Source organism: Opisthocomus hoazin, chromosome 6 (assembly GCF_030867145.1).
Source record: "Opisthocomus hoazin isolate bOpiHoa1 chromosome 6, bOpiHoa1.hap1, whole genome shotgun sequence".
In the NCBI taxonomy this organism is placed as follows: Eukaryota; Metazoa; Chordata; class Aves; order Opisthocomiformes; family Opisthocomidae; genus Opisthocomus; species Opisthocomus hoazin.
This window is the reverse complement of record NC_134419.1, coordinates 75171110-75189381: the sequence shown is the minus strand read 5'-3', so window position 1 is coordinate 75189381 and position 18272 is coordinate 75171110. Positions and strand designations below refer to the sequence as shown.

Genomic DNA, 18272 nt, shown 5'->3' with positions numbered 1-18272 from the left:
CCATTCTTCATCCCTTTGCCTGTGTTCAGTCTTCTCTTGCCCACACAGTCAGAAAAGAGGGAAAGCAGCTCGTCTCTTCTCACGACGGATCAGACAGACCTTTCAGCCCACTTGTTTGAACGTAGTGGTTGAAGTTAGAGCGTTACATCTGTGAGCCTTTCAGGAAAAAAACATGCCACTTCATTACAAAATTGTCTTAACGATAAACCACCTAAGCACGTGTCACTGGAATAGGAAACCCACACCAATCATAGAAATGACTTCTAAGTAGAGCAGGTTTTCAGTTACATGGTACTTTTGGAAAATCCTCCCTTGGAACACATTATTTCAAAGACGAAAAAATTATTTCTTTCGTAATAGGTTGTGAGTTACAGGCCTTTAAACACAAGTAATAAAAATATATTCACATCAGCAAAAAATACGAAGAAATGATTGCTGTGATAGGATTAAACCTGTCACAGAAGTGCTTAGGTTTAAGTTAAGTGTTTGCATGGTGACAGCAATGTCTAATAAGTGACAACTTCCAGAGATCACTATAAAGAAAAGTGAATTCCTATGAATTTTCTGGGAATACAGAAATTATTGGCATATTAAAATTTCAATGTAAAAAAACTGCCATGCAGTTATGCAAAATATGGACACAACTCTACAGAGCACTACTTGGCTTTTTCTTTTGCAAAAATCTGACATTGTTCTGCATTTGCTTTTAATTCCTTTGTTCCTCCATTAGAAACGTACTGGATGGACCACCAAGGCAGCAGCTGTCTGGCTATTCTCTGCTCGGAGGCATCACTGATATATGTATATATTTCCTGCTCCTTCTTACAAAGATCTTTCTTTCATTTTCCTGAACTAAATTGCTGTTTGATTGTATGGAAAAAGTGGAAGGTTTTGAGCATTTTAGTCTCTACCAGCGTGACTTCCACATGTTGTCATAGAAACCTTGTGTCAATCTTGCAGTTAATGAAACTTTCCGAGTCAAGAAAGAGTTCCTGGTGCCAATGAGGTTTTAATCCTGTCAGGGTTTTTTTCCCTGACATTCCACCAGATTGGGCCCCAGGTTTTTTTCAGAGTTCTATTAATAATTGTTCTTTCATATTCCTCTGGAAATACCTTCTTAGACTGGCACAATGTATACTGTGATTTGATGGGCTGTAACCTAATCCACTCTGCTGAAAGAATATCTGGTGCCAGATTTTTACCTCCCACGGGATTATCTGTAAATATGCTTCTGCAAGAACAAGTACATGAAGTTACACTTCTACATTGCTAAAACCTTTAAGTTAGCTGCACTCATTAAAAGAAAATCCCCTCATCTGTGTTTGCTTGCAGAGCTGGCAGCTGAATGACAAATATCTCAGATGTTTTATTTTCCATGTTTCCAATTAGCCTAGGCCCCATTTCAGATTACAAGGATTATCTTTACATCAGGAACAGACACCACTGGGCAACAGGTCCTGCGTGGCAATGTTCTCAGACAATGAATTTCTTGCTTTATCTCTTTGTCCCAAATAATAGCATTTATTTTGGTGTATTCAAGGGAAATGGAAAAAATTTATGCTTTAAAATCATATGCAACATTCCTGGGCAGTGACTAAACTGTCTCATTTAAAAACACGTCTTTTTCCATTAAGGCCTACGAATATCTGCTAGCAGCTTGGGGATCTTCACACCAGGAGACCAATCTTCTAGAACTGGACAAATGATTAGATTTGATATTAAATTGAATGGTGGTAGATCCACAGTTTATTGTCTCTAGGTGAGAGCACCTGCACGCTGGGCAGCTCCCGAGCTATCTGTGATGCCATACACAGTGACCACCACGGGCAATTTCCTTCTCAGCACTGTAAAAAAAAAACATTATTGCTCTGTGTTTGATGACAACGGAGACTGCCTATTGCTTGCTGGAATGCAGTATCCCTGTGAGCTGCTGCATATCATGGTATATACAAAGTACGCAGCATGAAGAATTAGAATTCAGTTGGAGATCCTCTGTTAAATGCCAGAAACTTTATGTGCATTTCTGTACTCTGAGAGGAGGAAAAGAAGGAATGGTGAAATCTGCATGCAGTGAATCTCTGCTAATAAATTTTAAATATTTAAGATTCCTCTGTGTGAGTCTTCTCATTTCAACATGAATAAGGTGTTGCATATATGTATTTATGAGAACCGAATTGGTGGCAGATGAAAAAACAGTCTTGATGAATAAAAACAGTTTGAAAATCTCACAGTCAGCTGAACATAGACCACTTTCTTAAGTTACTGTTTTCACTGTTGATGACAACAATTAGCATATATACACAATAATAGGCAGGAAAGTAGAGATCTGATCATCTGGACAAGCAGAACTGAAAATAAAAATGCAAGGGGATGTCTGGCAATATTGCAAGATGTTAAGTTCATACTAAGCATAGTCAGATGATACTAAAAATTGTAACTCACATATACTCACATTTGTTAAGCCTATATTTGCTTCTTGACATTGGGACTCACTGGGAGGAGAAAGTCCAGATTTGTTAAGGGCATATATGGTAGTTTCTTCATAATATCCCCCTATATTTCCTCTTTTTTTGAAGCCGTGTGTTGCGAGTCAGCTTACAGATGGCAATGGCATTATTTTGGAAGGTGAGGTCTGGGACATGGGAGCTGATATTGCATGTGTTGTAAATTAATTTTCAGATAAATAATGTAATTCTTAAACAGAATTAGTGGCATAGGAGGCAGAATCTGCTGGTTGCATGATGCTGCTTCTGGCTACCAGCAGTTAAATTGTGTTTGAAAATCTGCTTACTGTAGAGTCTGCTCATGTTTTCCTGGGAAAATAATTGCCAGTGGGATGCCACATCACTGTGAATAGGAGGGGAACACCACTGCGAATTCTCCTGAATAATGCACAATATGCCCTTGCTATAGCCGAGACTGCTAAGAGCTCCTCACAACCTGTCCTATAGCCTGAAACACTTTTTAGCCCTCACCCTTCTGCTCTTCTTTCCACCTTTCACTGTCTCTGTCATGAACCTGCTGCCCAAAATACTGCTACACCACGGGTCAAAAATCGTTCACTCGATAAGGTAGCTTACGGACCACTGTTACAGCAAGAGCTGGAAATACAGGATCCAGTTACTGCACGATTTAGGCACTTCTTCCCATTGAAATCAACAGGAGTCAAGAACCTAGACATCTCTGTAGATAAGACAGGCCTGCAGAATTCATGTGCCTACCTACATGCAAGATAATCAGCACTGGCACAATGGCTCTGTGTCACCCTCCAGTCATGAGACAGCACACTGAGGCTTGTGCTGGCTGGCGCTTCCACCCCCGAAATTCTGTCCTTCAGCAAAAAGGTGAAGCTGTTACACCTTTACACTCAGTGCTCCCAGATTCATTCTCTCCAGATGACCCAAGATGACACAATCCTTGGTTATGCTGCTGGAAACTGCTGGTCTGTCCTCTGCAACAAGATGGAATAGGAATTAGGAGTCCTGAGAGCACCCATGTTCTGTCTCACCCATAGCTGCACGGTGTCTGCTGTGACAGACTGGCCCACACAAAAAGCAGCAGCAGGCTTTTCCTCTCATTCCTACCACTGCCAAGCAACATGTGTAGCGGCAGTGAAACAGTTTTTTGTGATGAAGCTGAAAACTGAATTCAGGTTAAACTCCATTGATCTATGCTGGGTGGCCTTATTGCACACATAAATACAAGCTACTGTAGGAATGTGACAGTAATTGCTGAAATCCTTTTATGGTGCAAAATATTCTTGATAAAATTGAAATTATATGCTGTATGGTATTTGTTGCACTATTGTACTTTTTAGTGTTTCATTTTTGGTTAATGATGTCAGCTGCCTCTTTAAGAACACTTTTTGCTACTTTCCTGTGTATCTGAGACAAAGAGCAGCCTGTGGGATATTTTGCTCTTGTACCCAAAAAGTAAAAGGCCCTGCTTGTCTAAGCACCAAGAAAGGTCAAATACAGATTTGAAGAAAGCAAGCATCATTTTCAGAAACACCAGATCAGTGTTTGTATGAGACTGGATACAACACAATTTCCTCAGCAAGATATTGAACCTTTCGCCTCATACTGAAGCTTTTACTACTTTGCTTCCCACCCAGCTCAGCATTTTGCATTTTGGACTGTATTAAAAAGTCTTTGGAATAGGGAATATTTCTTACTATGTGTTTGTGTGCTGCATTGCACAATGGGCCCCAGCCTTGTCTGGATCCTCTCTCGAGCCTTTCTGTGTTTGCGTACAAAAGCGTATTACTCATAATGAATTTGCAACGCAAATTTGACAGGACTCTACTAGTCACACAAAGTACAAGAACAGAAAATTGTTCAAGAGTACAAACTACAATCATTTTGTACTGAAAAATGAAATTTTTTAAACATATCTTTTGAAAGATAGCTTATGCATAGCTGCCGCCTGTAGTCCAGCAGAAGTACTGATTTGGGGAAGAAAAGGTAGATCCATGACTGTATATTCAATCAGTCTGAGCTATGCAGATGTTTTAGAATGCCTGCTAAAAATACTCTAATGAAACACCAAACAATTAGAGCAGCACAGTAGTATTATTCACATAATGAAATACTAAGTGTTAGGTATTCATATTTTGCAGGATTAATCTGAACTTGAAAACTAAGCAGAGAAAGCTGAAATCAAATTCCTAGATTCCTTGCAGTCAAAAGGTATGGCTTTTAAAAAGTCATTTGGAAAGTAAGTTCCCAGAAATCAACTTTCAATATACTATATTGTTCTTCTAATCACGTATTATAATAAAACCCTTATGTTGATAACTTGGAGTTATATTAAGTGGCATCCATTGTAATTTGGTTAAAATCATGCTTTAGGATAGCTTTGCTGGAGTCAATGGACTCACACAAGGAATTCATTTTAATGGGCAATATCTTTGCACGGATCAGAGCTTGTGCAACCTTGTAAAAGTTTTGTATTAATTGCATCAATCTGCAGTAAGTCGCGCATTTAGATTTCGCCTCAAGTTTCACAAGTGTGTGAAGTTCTTAGGAGAACCCAACACACCTCTGGATTAATGCTCAACTAAATTATGAATGTATAAGAAAACACGGAGTTGACAGACATGCACTATGAAGAAAAGAAGACTGTGTTTTGGGACTTCAGAGGGATGGAAATCCCTGTTATTGTATGTTCTTTTAAAAAATCTGGGATTCATCAATGCAAGTAACCATATGTTTTTGTTGTTTCTGATCTGCCCTCTTAATAAGAAGACTTTTATTTTCTGTTAAAAATTACAGAATACTTCATCGCAATGCCTTTTCTGTAATACAAAGTGTATTTCATTCTCTATCAATAACATGAAAAATTCCCAAATTTTAAAATCTCCTATGCTGCTGGTGTTCATTATACCTAGAATGCCTTCTTTTTCTAACTTCTTGTATGAACATACATTAACAGTGAAAGTCAGCTGGAAGATGGAGTCTTGCAATTGTGGATCCTGTGTAAGAGAACTTGCCTTAAAACCAATACAAAATCCGACTTAAATTATCTGAATGATGATGAAGCTACCTCTTTCCATCTCCCCGGCTACTCTCCCAGACAACTTCTAGCCTACTGAAGCCCTCAAGAAGTGACTGTGAAAGTGTGAAGATTCTGATCTCTTGCCTCCTGTTTCACCATTTACTGAAACTGTAAAAACCCCTAGGCAATCCTGCCATTATCTTTGAACCCTGTGTAAGACACTGAAGCGGAGAGCATACGCATTAGTGTAACATTATGAACTCTGTGATTAAGGGGCGTTACACACTGTAGCCAGGAAAGCAAGAATCAAGCCTTTAGCACGTATGGCTGTTTTAAATTTCTTACAGATTATAGCAACTTGATATTATTACATATTCTTTTAATTCTCTTTTCACCATAATCTTGTATACTCTATACTCACAATTGAAATCGATTTCTAATAATTGCTTTATCTGATTGGTCTGATAACATAAAGCAAAAGTCTGTCTTGTGGAACTCTTCAAGCAGGTTGATCAGGGTGTCAGAAATAATCATTCAGCACACTTCCTAAACTACTGATATTTATCCAAGAGTTCTGCTACTTAAGATGAACTATGAGAAAGGAATGGCAACAAGGGACATAACACAGCCCACCGCTCCACATCAGAAGCCAGATCAACCATTTACACTAAACTCAACTGTAATGATAATGGCACTGGGAAAGGAATAGAAAGAGAGGAGAAGCTATATCTTAAAGAAATTACTTTAGTCTGCAATATGAAATGCTCATCATTAAATGACAATTTGAAAATTGCTGAATTTCCCAGACTTGTAGTGCTTGGTTGTTGGTAACTTAAAAATACTGAAGATACATTTCTTCCTGGTAAATTAATAATACACACATTTAACTCTGCTTTAACTTTGTCATCTTTTATATAAACAACATCGCCAGCCAGGATTAACTAATTTTGGAGCGTATCCCACTTCAGAGCATACATTTGTTACTGTATTTGCCAGAGCGCAGATCCCAGCTTAGTGACTAACCTCCGCATATTATGTGGAAATACTTGTATTAGACACGTTCATTCAACTCCATCATCCCCTTGCCTCATATTTTCACCTCTTCTGCTCCTCAGATGTTAGAGGAGCTTAAAAGCAGATGACAGAGTTGTTACCACCAGGCTCATCACTACATTCCCACAAAACCCGTGCAAGTTCGAGGACTTCTCTGCTGAACTTTTTGAGAGCAGAAAACGTGGTCACCCCAGGGGGTAAAAAGCCGCGCCCCGGTGCCGCACCTTCAGGGGATTTATTCGAAGTTGCTCCCTCAGGAACTGTTTATTTCGGAAGGAGCTCCGCGGCGAGCACGCCTTTACCTCAGGGAGCTGCCTCCCGCCGGCGGCCGCCCCGCGCGGCTGGCCCCGCCCCTCCCCGCGCGGCTGGCCCCGCCCCTCCCCGCGCTCTGCTCGTCCCCGCCCCGGCAGCGACCTCCCGGGGCGGGCTGAGGCGACCCTGGCCCCGCCCCTCCGCCTCGCCCCGCCCCTTCCGCGGGTTTGGCCCTCTCGGGCCGCCGTCGCGACCGGTGACGTCTCGGCGGCCTCGGCGCCTTCCGCGGGGCCGGGCTGCCCGGGGCGGCGGCTGGCGGAGGCCCGGGGCGCCGGCCAGCCATGTCGGAGGCGAGCGGGAGCAGCGATTTCTCCCCTCAGCGGAGCTCGGAGCGCGGCCGCCTCTCGCTGCCGTCCACCTCGCGCAACGGCGCCGTGCCTCAGCACAAACAGCAGCGGCTGTCGGGCCGCCCGCGCCCGCCGGCCTCCGGGGAGGAGGGAGAGGGGCCGGAGGCGGCGGGCGAGAGGGCCGGGCGGCCGGAGGGAGCCGGCGACGAGCGCAGCAGGAGGATCATCCGGAACCAGTACCGGGAGCTCATCTACAGCGTGCAGCGTAAGGCCGGGGAGCGGGGCTGCCGCCGTGGGCCCGGGCCGGCAGCCTGGGCTCGGTGCCTGGGGAGCCCTTCGAGTTCGCGGGTTCCTTGGCCTGCGGGAGTTTGGGGCCTGTCGTTAGGCCGGGGTTTGGCTCCGTGGGTTTGCCTGCCCAGGGACGGGAAGGTTGTGAGGACAGGCTGGGGCTTTATGTGGGGACAAGCTGTTTGGCAGGGCCCACGGCGATAGCACAAGGGATGATGGTTTTGAGCTAAGAGGGGAGATTCAGACTGGGTAGAAGGAAGACATTTTTTACCATGAGGGTGGTGAGACCCTGACACAGGCTGCCCAGAGAGGTGGTCGATGCCCCATCCCTGGGAACATTCCAGGCCAGGTTGGACGGGGCTCTCAGCAGCCTGATCCAGCTGAAGCTGTCCCTGCTCACTGCAGGGGGCTTGGACTAGATGGCCTTCAAAGGTCCCTTCCAACCCAAAGTGTTCTGTGGTTCTGCGAGGGATTTACTGGCACATAATGTGCATGACTGCATTGATGCAGGGGAAGTATCAGCTTTACACCTGAAGGCAGACTGAAAGTCTTTAATTTTGCATTCGTGGTGCTTGAGCCTTCATTTGAAACCGCCGGTGCTGGTATCTGCCTGGACCAGAAGGTTATTCTTAGGCTTTCCAGAAAGTACTGTGGGCCTTCTAGCGTCTGTCCAGGTTGGCGTGTCCGTGCTGCTGCCGTGTGTGTTTGGAGTGTCCTGTTTTGCTCATGAGATCATAACGATGGTTGGTTAAGCACTGCCAAATTTAGCAACGTGTGGTGTTAGTTGTTTTCTGCATACCTGCCAAATTGGTGGGGTCATTTTACAAGAGAATACAGCATGGTTTATGGATGATCTGGTCAGTGTTTATGCAGAAAAACAACAGTGGTACGTCAGTGCACGAGGTATGGTGGAGGTCCTTAAAAGCAGTGCTGTGAGTAGCTGTTCAGAATTGAGCACCTGAAAGCCTGTGAAAGCACGTGTGTACCGTTACATCTAAGTAACTGTGTTTGACACGATGATCTTTGGAAATCACCAAGCATGCGCTTTTGGGGGTTGGTGTGTTTCTTTCATGAAAATCCTTAATGACTTATGGATAAGACAAATAACATACAGCAAACTATGCTATCTGATAGCTGCTTTAACACAGATACAGATATTTTACTGGAACCAAGGAGAATCTGGGATCTGCTAACATAAATTCAACCGCATAAATCTTATTCCCTGGAAGTAAATGGAAATTTACTACTTCAAACTGTGTTAATGCATAAACATTAATAAAAATGGAGCCTACATAATCTCACATTTAATGTACTATAACTGTGTTCTGGTTTTTTGTGTGTATGATGGGCTGTGAAGCAGCAAATTTTAAGGTGTAAGTATGTATTTCTTGATGCTTCTATATTTAAGTAATGTAGAATTTCATTTGTGTCCCACCCCAGAAAATCGTGAGGATATGCTGAGTTCAAAAAGCAACAGACTGACAGAAGCTTTGGAAGAAGCCAATAAGCTGTTTAGTGGAGGTAAAACAAATTCCGTGGTCCTTATTAGAGGTGTTTGCTTGACACTTGGCCAAGTGAGAGGTGGTGATGACTTACAAACAAAAAAGGGCAAGAGAATGAAGTTGACCTTCAAGTGCTTTACTGGAATTATTAAAGTATGGCTTCAATAGATATGTTTAATTGAAGAGGAATTGTTTGAAGAAGTTGATATGAAAAAATAGATATCATTAGTGTTTATTTGCACTTAGAAGTACTCCTTGCTTTATCTGTACTCTGTAGAACACTGTAAGTAGTACACATAAAAGATACTAGTGTAGAGGGGTTCATTTCACCTGCAGAGATGTAAAACATGTTTATTCTTTAAGATAATGTGTTATTTTTCCATGCTTGCCTTTGTCAATGTCATCCTCTTTTACTTCCTCTTTTTTAAATGCAAGTATTATTGTAAGCATTATGTAAGTAATTGTGTTAGAGGGCATTGCAGTAAAAATATTTAGAAAGCTCTTTACCCAGGATGGTCTGTGTGCTAAATTTTATTATTATATGTTTGACAAGTTCTTATTATTAATACAAAATTTTCTCTGTAACAGTGTCTTGTGCACGAGAGGCTGCGCTGGATGCCCAATTTCTTGTCTTAGCATCAAATCTAGGAAAGGAGAAGGCCAATGAGTTGCACTCTGAGATGACAGCATTTGATTCACTAGCATTTGCAGAAGACTTGGTAAGTTCTAAGCTCTGAATTTGCCAACAGTTTTGCTAGAGGTTTGCCTTATTTGTTACAGAATCATTAAATAAAAACCTCAGATTGTCAGGCAGTACATGACAGTTCTGATGGAATTTAACACCCTTCTTATGAACTTCTTTGATTAATTTTCAGGCTATTGTTGTTAATTGTTTTAAACTATATATTGAGCATTTCGGCTATGCATAGGGGAAAATCTTAACCTAAAATGCAGGCGTCCCCCGTCATTGTTGCATTGCTGCTGCTTTATCACAGTTCAGTCACTTTGTGCTCTTAGTCTTGCGCACTTGGTTTGTACTCACTGTTCTGTAGTTTCCCGGTAGCTAAGTAGTTTCTTTATCCTGTCCACTGCTTTATGTTTCTGGATGGAGTTCTCAAGGCCCTGGGTCACTGACATGAAATGGGACTTAGAATTACTTGCGTGTCTGGAGACTTCACATCTTTGATATTTGTCTCTTTGTACTGTGTCTGGGTGGAAGAGTCAGTTCAGAACAGCTTTGAGGCAGACTACTTTTTCCCTCTGAAAATTTTCTCTTACGTTACGATAGATTAATAAGGATTCTGAGTCTTCGGTCAAGGCTAGAGCTCTGTAACATAAACCACCATCAAGTTCAGTTGTTTTATTGAAGTTTTTCCTGGGGAAGTCTGAATTGGTGGATGCAAGGTTGGGCCAAGGAAGTTGTTTTATGGTATTTGAGGAGCTAGGCTTCCTGGAAGTGTGCAGTATTTGGAAACTGTGAGACATCTTAGCTTTGTAGTGCAAGTAATGCTTTGCTGCTTCATACATCACTGAAATTCTGTTGGACTACAGGCAGTTTTATTTACCTGTAGCGCTTTTTTTTTTTCATTGCTTGATGATGCTTGCTGAGCAGAAGTCTGTATGTGAGTGTGTTTTGGTTTTCATGGTGTCTCCAGGAAAGTCAAGGTTCTTATGCAGTGATATTAAATATTTAGCAGGACAAACACCATAATACGGTATTTTACCATTAATGTATCTACTGATCTTTCTCCAAGTGAATTTTCATTGCAGCTTTTTTTCTTTTGTAGCTGACCTTCATGGGTATAAATCGCGTGGAAGTAGAAGAAAATGATAGTGATTCTGAAAGCATTTCGGGTGGCTATTTACCTAGTAATGCCTGGCATAAACTGGGAGAAGAAACAGAAAAGTATTTCAGAAGAGCGCCTTCTTTTCACTATATGTAAGTTGATTTAAGAAAATAGTATATACTGCAGCCCAAGCTAGTGGCCTTAATTCTTTTCTTTAATGCCCACGGCTTGAATAGAGTAACTCAGGTCACGGAGTGTCAACAAGAACTTCTGTGTGGTCTCTGTTCTTACGGTACAGCGAACTCCTTGTCTCCAAAATGTTTCGCAATATTTTTCTCTTTGATTTGGCTTGGCTGCAAAGTAGTATCACTTGTATCTAGTAGAAATAGCTTCTTCATATACCTGTTTCAGACCAAAACCAGTAGAAGTGATCCTCTTTTCCTTAAAAGCCGACTCTTCCTTCATATTTCTCTCCCTGTATAAGCTGCAGCCAGAGTCATGAATAGAGGAATTTTTATTTTTCTTTCCCAGACAGTTATGGAAGGTCAGTTGCCAGGGCCTGTATCCTTTACCTGACGATTGTATTATCGTGAAGAGCCCAACAGTTCTTCTTGTACGTCTGTGTTAATGGGTTGTCTTTTACAATCTTGCTTTCTGGCTGTGCCTTCAGAAGAAATCACCTGATTACTGGCAAGTGGCCTTAAGTAGAACCAGCGTCATCTCTCCTTACGTGTAGTCAACCCATTTAGTAGGAGTCTTTTTAGCTGCTGTCAAATGACCCTTAGTGACCTTGCTTATAGACAGTGCTTCAATTTAAATCTCTCAAAGTCAGCCTACAATATCAGGATCTAGTTCAACTGAATTATCATCAGTAGAGCTGACAGAGTATTATTCAGTTGTCTATGATTTTGCACTTGTTCCCTCCCAGTAAGTTGATGAATAAATAATTTGATCATACAATATCGGATATTTACTGTTGGATTGCTAATTGAGATATTTTGAATTTATCGTTTAGGTCTTACAGCTTGAAAGTAAAAACATAAGTATATTTTCCAATCATTGCTATGATCTTAAGGCAAAACTGGCTGCAAGAAAGAATTTTTTTCTCATTAGTTGCATTTTGACATCTTGAGTAACAATGGCCTTTTTATGGAGGATGTGTGAATATTCGCAAAGTGCTAATTTTGAATAATAAAGTGTAGTTCTCAGTTTAGGAAAAGAACTACTTATTTCTAATTCCGTATGTTCTTATTTGAGGCCTGAGGGTGTTTTTTTCATGATCAGTCTGTGACTTCTGAAATCGAGCAGTCTCAGCTCACCCAAGATAGGGAAGAATATGTGCTGCAGAAATTTTGGGTACCTGCTGAACTAACTTGAATTGAGTCTCAATTCACACTCTCTCCTTTAGGCATCTAACTTGGTGGAGATTCAAGGCAACCAAAGTTAGGAGCCTAAGTTCCTTATATAGTCATTGGAGAGAGGTAAGCACTTCAAGAAAGTGCCTAAATCTAGCACGCATATTACACTCACATTGTTTATGAGAAGTTTTTCTCTTCTAGTGTATTGGATGTTCTGTTGATTGACTAAGTTTTAAAAATTTGTGGCATTTTTTTTTTAAAAAAAAAAAAAGCTTACTACAAACCTTGCCTTACTGGAACAAGACAACAGATAAAAAAGATAAATATTGTATGGAGTGAGTTTTCAGGCAGAAGAGTTTGTAATAAATTCCAGTGGAGATGCTGGAGGATATGAACCATTTACTCTGTTTCATTTCTTAACTAGTTTTAAGAAAAGTAGATTTAAAGTTTTCAGCTAAAAAAAAAATGTTGGAGTAACTGCATCAAACTTTATACATCTCTTTATAATTCTGGTATGAGGCTGCCCACATATATTGGGAGCAACTTTTGGGGATGGTTGTTTACAGAAATCTCTAAATGTGATGAGGCTTTATTTTTAGGTATCAGTCATTAATTTGCACTGTTATCAGGAGATCAACTGCTCAGTATATAGACTTCTTAGCATACAGTGTAAGACATATTTCCATATATATGTTCTTTTTGTTTCGGTTAGGTTGGGATCTTTTAAGTCTGATCCTCCTGTACCAAGGCAACGGATTGAGAGACAGAGAAAGGCTCCAGGAGGAGAAGCAAAACGGGCAATGCCTGCTCAGGTCTGTGAGGTGTTGTCTCTGTTGATGATTTGTTGTGGCATAGCTGGTACAAGTGACTTTTAAATAATTCTATTCACGTTGTTTTGGGTTTTGTAGTTATGAATTGTGTCATACTAAAGGATTCAGACTTCATTATTAGTCTTCTAGATTAGTTTTGCAATATTTCACTGTCTGGAAGGAAATACAATTTATACACTGATGTCAAGTTCAGAAATGGGATTTACAGACTTTTTTTTTTTTCAAGTTCAAATTAGCTTATTTGCTCTTATGCTCGTTGCTTTGAAAGGAAACAAGAAAGAAACTTCTTTACGTTAGCATGCTTTTAGCATTTTATTTAAAACAGTGTGTGGCATTTGCACAGAAATGTGGTTAAGAACAGCAGACTAATTAGCTCACTTAAGCACTATTTTCCCTGCTTGCTGTTTCCCTGTTCTTTCTGTCTGACTCTGGCGGAAAGGCAAAAGTCTGAGAGTACTTAGAGAGGCTTACATCTGAAAGCTTGAAAAAATAAACCATGTTACAGGGAACCTCTGGCCGATAATGCCAGTACGTAGAGGCAAAATGTTGAGTACGTCTTTTTAAATATAGCGTACTTTGTAACAGTCCAAATCGTGATAGAAATTTTTCTGACACAGTTTGTACTGGGAAGAGGAGGAGCTGGAGGGTTTGAGAGAGTTGCTTCCAGAAGTGAGTGACTGTGCTTTGTGGTTTGCGTAGGTAAACTGATGATCAGCATACACGTTAACTGGTGTTAGATACGTGGCTGCTACTGAAAGTTTCTGTAGCTTGCTTTTTTGCAAGGTGGTCAAGGGGAAGATGGTGGCTAACAGGACCAGCAGACAGGTTACTGAAGGCTGTACTTGAGAAGTGAATTTGGTACTCTGCTGATGACAGTACTTGAAGGATGATTTGGAGTACCCTGCTTTGCAGATAATGTAACAGATCTGCAAAACCACAAAAGTCGTGTCATTTGACCACATCAGACTTCGTGCCGTGATGTTTCTTACACGTAAACTTAGGTGACTTTTCTGGAAAAAAAGTTAAAGATCTTAATGAACTGCCCTTCTACACTTACAAACTTCTTCGGTAAACTCACAGATTATGTACTGCTAGGGGTAATCCAATTCCACAGAACTATTGGAAAGTAAATGTAGGCCTGTAAATAGGCTCAAAACATACAAAGTGCTTTAGAAATTAATTCCCGTCTTACAATGTCAAACTGAAAGGGCATAGTTTGTAAATTGTCTCATGTTTGCATAAGTGTGTCTTTAACTGCACATGTGTTATAGAGAGAAAAACTTCTCTTTTGTATTAGGTGTTCGTAAAAGGCACTTTTCCTATTCTTGTCTTACAACAGTGGTGATTTGAGGTGAAACTATGTTTCTTTTTTCCAGTTGAAAAAAATGGAGGAGTCTCATCAGGAAGCTACAGAAAAAGAAGTAGAGAGGATTTTGGGGTTATTGCAAACTCATTTTAAAAATGATCGTAAGTATGATTCAATTAAGCTTTTAAAGCATTAATTTGAGAAAACAAATACTCCTACAGTTAAGAGTGGTTAAATTACACAAACAGAATTAGGTGGAGTTTGTGAGTAGAAATCTTGATGTTGAAGGATATATACTGACTATGTACTTTTTATGAACACCTGTCAGTTGCTGTTTAAGTGCAGAATAATCTAAATCCTACCCTCTCCCTCTTATTAGAGCAGGGCATTTTTTTAGTAGGCAGTCAAATAGACGCTGCCGTTATGTGTGTGTGTGGCAAGAGGGAAGAAAATCAAGTTCTCTAGAAACTTTGTTTCTTTCTGCAGTGTTGTAACTAAATTGACAGAAACATTCATTTAGCTCTTAAAAGGAGTCTGACTTTTGCAAGTTTCTGTTTACATATATTAGCTCTGGGGTTTTTTCTTTGCTTTTTTTAACAAACTCATTTTTGCATTTCTAGCTGATACACCTATTTCCTTCTTTGATCTTGTGATTGATCCTAACTCTTTTGCACGCACTGTGGAAAACATCTTTCATGTGTCCTTCATTATAAGGGTAAGTCATGACATGTTGTTGAAGTCTTATTTTAGATATTGGAATTATCTAAAAATATTGATTCGTTGTTTTTATGGCTTCGATATTGATGGACTAGGATTTAAATATTAGGAATCCTAATTTGTTTTCTACAATCAGACTAATTTTTTAATTAGACTTTTCTACAACAGTCAATTTACCAACAAAACAATAGTGAAATTTTTGCTGTCAATACACTTTTCAAAAAGGGATTCTAGCTCACCTTATTTTAGATTATAGAAGAATAGTCATAGCGTACAGAAGTTATTGAGGTTGTAGGAAAGTGTGTCAGTGCAGTGTTTTATATTCTTTTCAAATCTATAGATTTACACTTTGACATATACTTACTTTGTCTAATGAAATGAAAAAAGAAAAACTTACAAACATATTTTGGCTAAATTCAGGTTTATAGTGAATAGTGAAGTGATGATGAAGGGTTAACTCAAGTATATTCAATGAATAATAATGATTTTTAATAAAACATTTTTTTTGTAATCCAACAGCTGTGGATCCATGTGATCCATGTCCTGTATCAGCTGCATTCTTTATGAATAAATGCTATATTTAAATAATTTTCCTCATTTGGTATGCCAATTAAGATTGTGTATCAGTGTATGTACCTGTTTATGATTATGTAATATACTAATTAAAAATATGCAATCTTAGTGTATTATTCGAATTAGTTCTAATTTCTGAAACTTTAAATCCTACTGTTTTTTAGGATGGTTTTGCAAGATTGAAGCTGGATGACGATAAATTGCCAATAATAGGTAAAATCTGGCTTTGAAAGACTATAATTGTTTTTTGTTACGACACTGTAAAGTAGCTACATCTTAGGTGTTCACAGAGTTTTAGGTGTGTTTTTAGTGGTGAGAGCAGAGATTCGGGGATATGCAGTGAAATTAACTGAAGGCATGGAGAGATTTGAGAGGAACAGAAAGGATTGAGTCTCTTTAAATCTCAAAATATGGAAAAAAGGCTATTATGCTGTTCTATACAAATTAGTTCTGTTAACAGAAGTAAAAGGCTATTACCTTTCCATTTAAGTGGTGTTTTTGCTAATAGGTATATGAACATTGTTATGCTTTGCTGAGCAAAGGTGTTTTTGTGTGCAAGAATTCTCCTTTGTCTACCTGAGTTGGGAAGTGCTGCAACTTCAAAACAGTTGAAAGGGGAAGGCCATCCTATGGTCGAGGTCTTTGGCTTTTATTCCTTCAGGATATCAATGGGATTAAGACTTTGGTGGGATTTCAGAAAGGATTAAATATTTAGGTCCTTCTGAGACTCTGAAAAATATTAGTTTCTAAATTTTTAGGAAGTAGGACTAAAGAAATTTCTTAAGCAGCATATGGTACAGGCTATTGACAGAGACTGCCTTAGTGGAGCCTGTGTAATTGATTTGCTTTTTGTGAAGCATTTGTGTTCCTGGAGGAAACTGACTTGACAAGTGTCAAGACTGTGAAAATACGATGTTTTGAACAGAGCCTTCGAAAGACGATGAAGGAAAGAAGGATGACTATAGTGCTGGAGCACGGAACCAGGTCGTCCTATCTCTGAACCATCAGGAATGGCAGGTATAATGGATAGCACTTGGTACTTTTGATTAATTTTTTTATCTTAAGTGTAAGAATGCATCTGAGAGCTGTGCTGTTATGTACTCTGGTAAGGATAGATGTTCCTGTGTATATTACCACTGCGTTTAATTTTATGGATTCCAGAACAATCACAGATCTAACGAATGCTTTTGACTGCAAGAAAACTGAGAATTGGGTTGACAGTTTCACCTCTGATCCTTAAAACCTGGTTAGTTTAAGGGCTTTTAAATTGTGCAGTGACTTGCCTTTACTGTTTTATATGAGGACCGCTTAAATATGGAGTCTGTTTCTTCCCTTACAGATGATATTTGCTTCTAGAGGGGAAGTTCTCCGTACAATTTCCTCACTGTTTGCTGTTTGTAATAAATCTTAGACAAGAAGTAGGTTTTAGCACATACAGCTCTTCTCCTTTGCCCTTGCTCAGAATGTGCAGGAGAAACTTAGTAATTTGAAATAGTGCTTCAGTATGAGAAACTTTATTTCTTACGTGGTGGTGATGGCAATTATACTGAAATAGCTCAGCTCTTGTAACTTGCATACTCTTGTCATCTCTAACCAGGAGATCGTAGAAACATATGAAATAACAGAACCCATGATTAGCCCTCCTTATAGAAATGAAGATGAAATGGACGTAGCTTAATTCTTCAGGTAAGTGATTTTAATAATAAAGGATACAGTGCTTGAGTTCCTTATGCATGCAGAAGAACTGCAGGGAAACTATCTGTGAGTTATACATGTAGAAGAACCGTAAGCAGGGTAACTGTGTTAATGTCTGGAATATCTTGATATTCTTGATCCCTTCGTGGAACAAAATGCCATCTAATCTTCTACGCAGTAATTAACTGAAGAACCCCTTTATTTTTACATTTGATGGTCAGTTAAGTAATATACCTGAGTTAATCTTTGGAACTTTTATACTTGTACTTGGAATGCAATGCTGTAAAGATTCATAGCTTAGTTTTTGTACTTTTTTTCTTAACCTACTGGCAGCTCATGAGTCAACAGAGTAGTCTGAAGAAGGACTTAGGGAAGCAGGGGAAGGGAAGACAGTCTGATTCTCTCTAAAAGTACTTTAAACGATAGGATCGAATTCTTTTGTTACAGTTGTTTGGTAAGTTCCAAATCTTAATGCATATTGTCTTATTGTCTTGTCTTTTTTTCTTTCCCCTTAGGTGCCTTAAAGAAAGTATTTTAAAATGTTTCCTTTGGAAAAGTTTTTATATGTATATATTGTAAAATTAAATTTATTTTTATTGGAACATCTTGCACTGTATAGAAACTGTCTTGTTTATACCTGTCACAGGGTTATTACCGTATACTTTCTATTTATTATGGCTATGTTTACTACTTTGTATAAAGTTTACTGCTCCTTGCAAGCTTTCATAGAGAGGAAGTGCTGTCCCCCTTCTTTCACCCCTTGTCTCTGCCCGGTAGCAGCCCGCAGGTGGAATTTGCAGGGTTAGCTGTTTGTGCTGTGGTAAGCTTGTGATCTGGATGATCTTGGGTGCTGCAGGAGAAATTGGTGTTGTCTTTCTCTGCTTAGTCTTCTGGAAATCAAGGTTTGGCTTCGGAAATTGGGTCTCAGTAATAGATAAAAATTCCTCCTTCCTTTTCTGTTTTCCCCAAGTCTGTGACGTGTGTCTGGCTTTAACTGAGGGCAGGACATGCCAATATTTTCCTCAGAATGAACCAAGCCTGGCTCCCGCTCTGGGGAGGGCCCCTCTC

The 18272-nt window shown here is 39.8% G+C and overlaps 1 protein-coding gene across 1 annotated transcript; it reads left to right on the top strand.

Moving 5' to 3' along the window:
* Positions 1 to 7067: 7067 nt before the first annotated feature.
* On the top strand, positions 7068 to 17806 carry NSMCE4A (NSE4A component of SMC5/6 complex). The gene is made up of 11 exons (XM_075423864.1): positions 7068 to 7413; positions 8877 to 8957; positions 9527 to 9657; positions 10726 to 10877; positions 12796 to 12895; positions 14290 to 14380; positions 14840 to 14934; positions 15674 to 15722; positions 16435 to 16526; positions 17107 to 17195; positions 17720 to 17806. The coding sequence occupies exons 1-10, from the start codon at positions 7143 to 7145 to the stop codon at positions 17185 to 17187; spliced, it is 1143 nt and encodes a 380-aa protein (XP_075279979.1). The 5' UTR covers positions 7068 to 7142; the 3' UTR covers positions 17188 to 17195; positions 17720 to 17806.
* Positions 17807 to 18272: the final 466 nt, after the last annotated feature.

Bases quoted from the DNA above. Each gene is read 5' to 3' on its own strand.
- NSMCE4A (XM_075423864.1), top strand. From the start codon at position 7,143: ATGTCGGAGGCGAGCGGGAGCAGCGATTTCTCCCCTCAGCGGAGCTCG. The intron at 7,414-8,876 runs GTAAGGCCGGGG...GTCCCACCCCAG, and splicing joins GCTCATCTACAGCGTGCAGC to AAAATCGTGAGGATATGCTG. The intron at 15,723-16,434 runs GTAAAATCTGGC...TGTTTTGAACAG, and splicing joins CGATAAATTGCCAATAATAG to AGCCTTCGAAAGACGATGAA.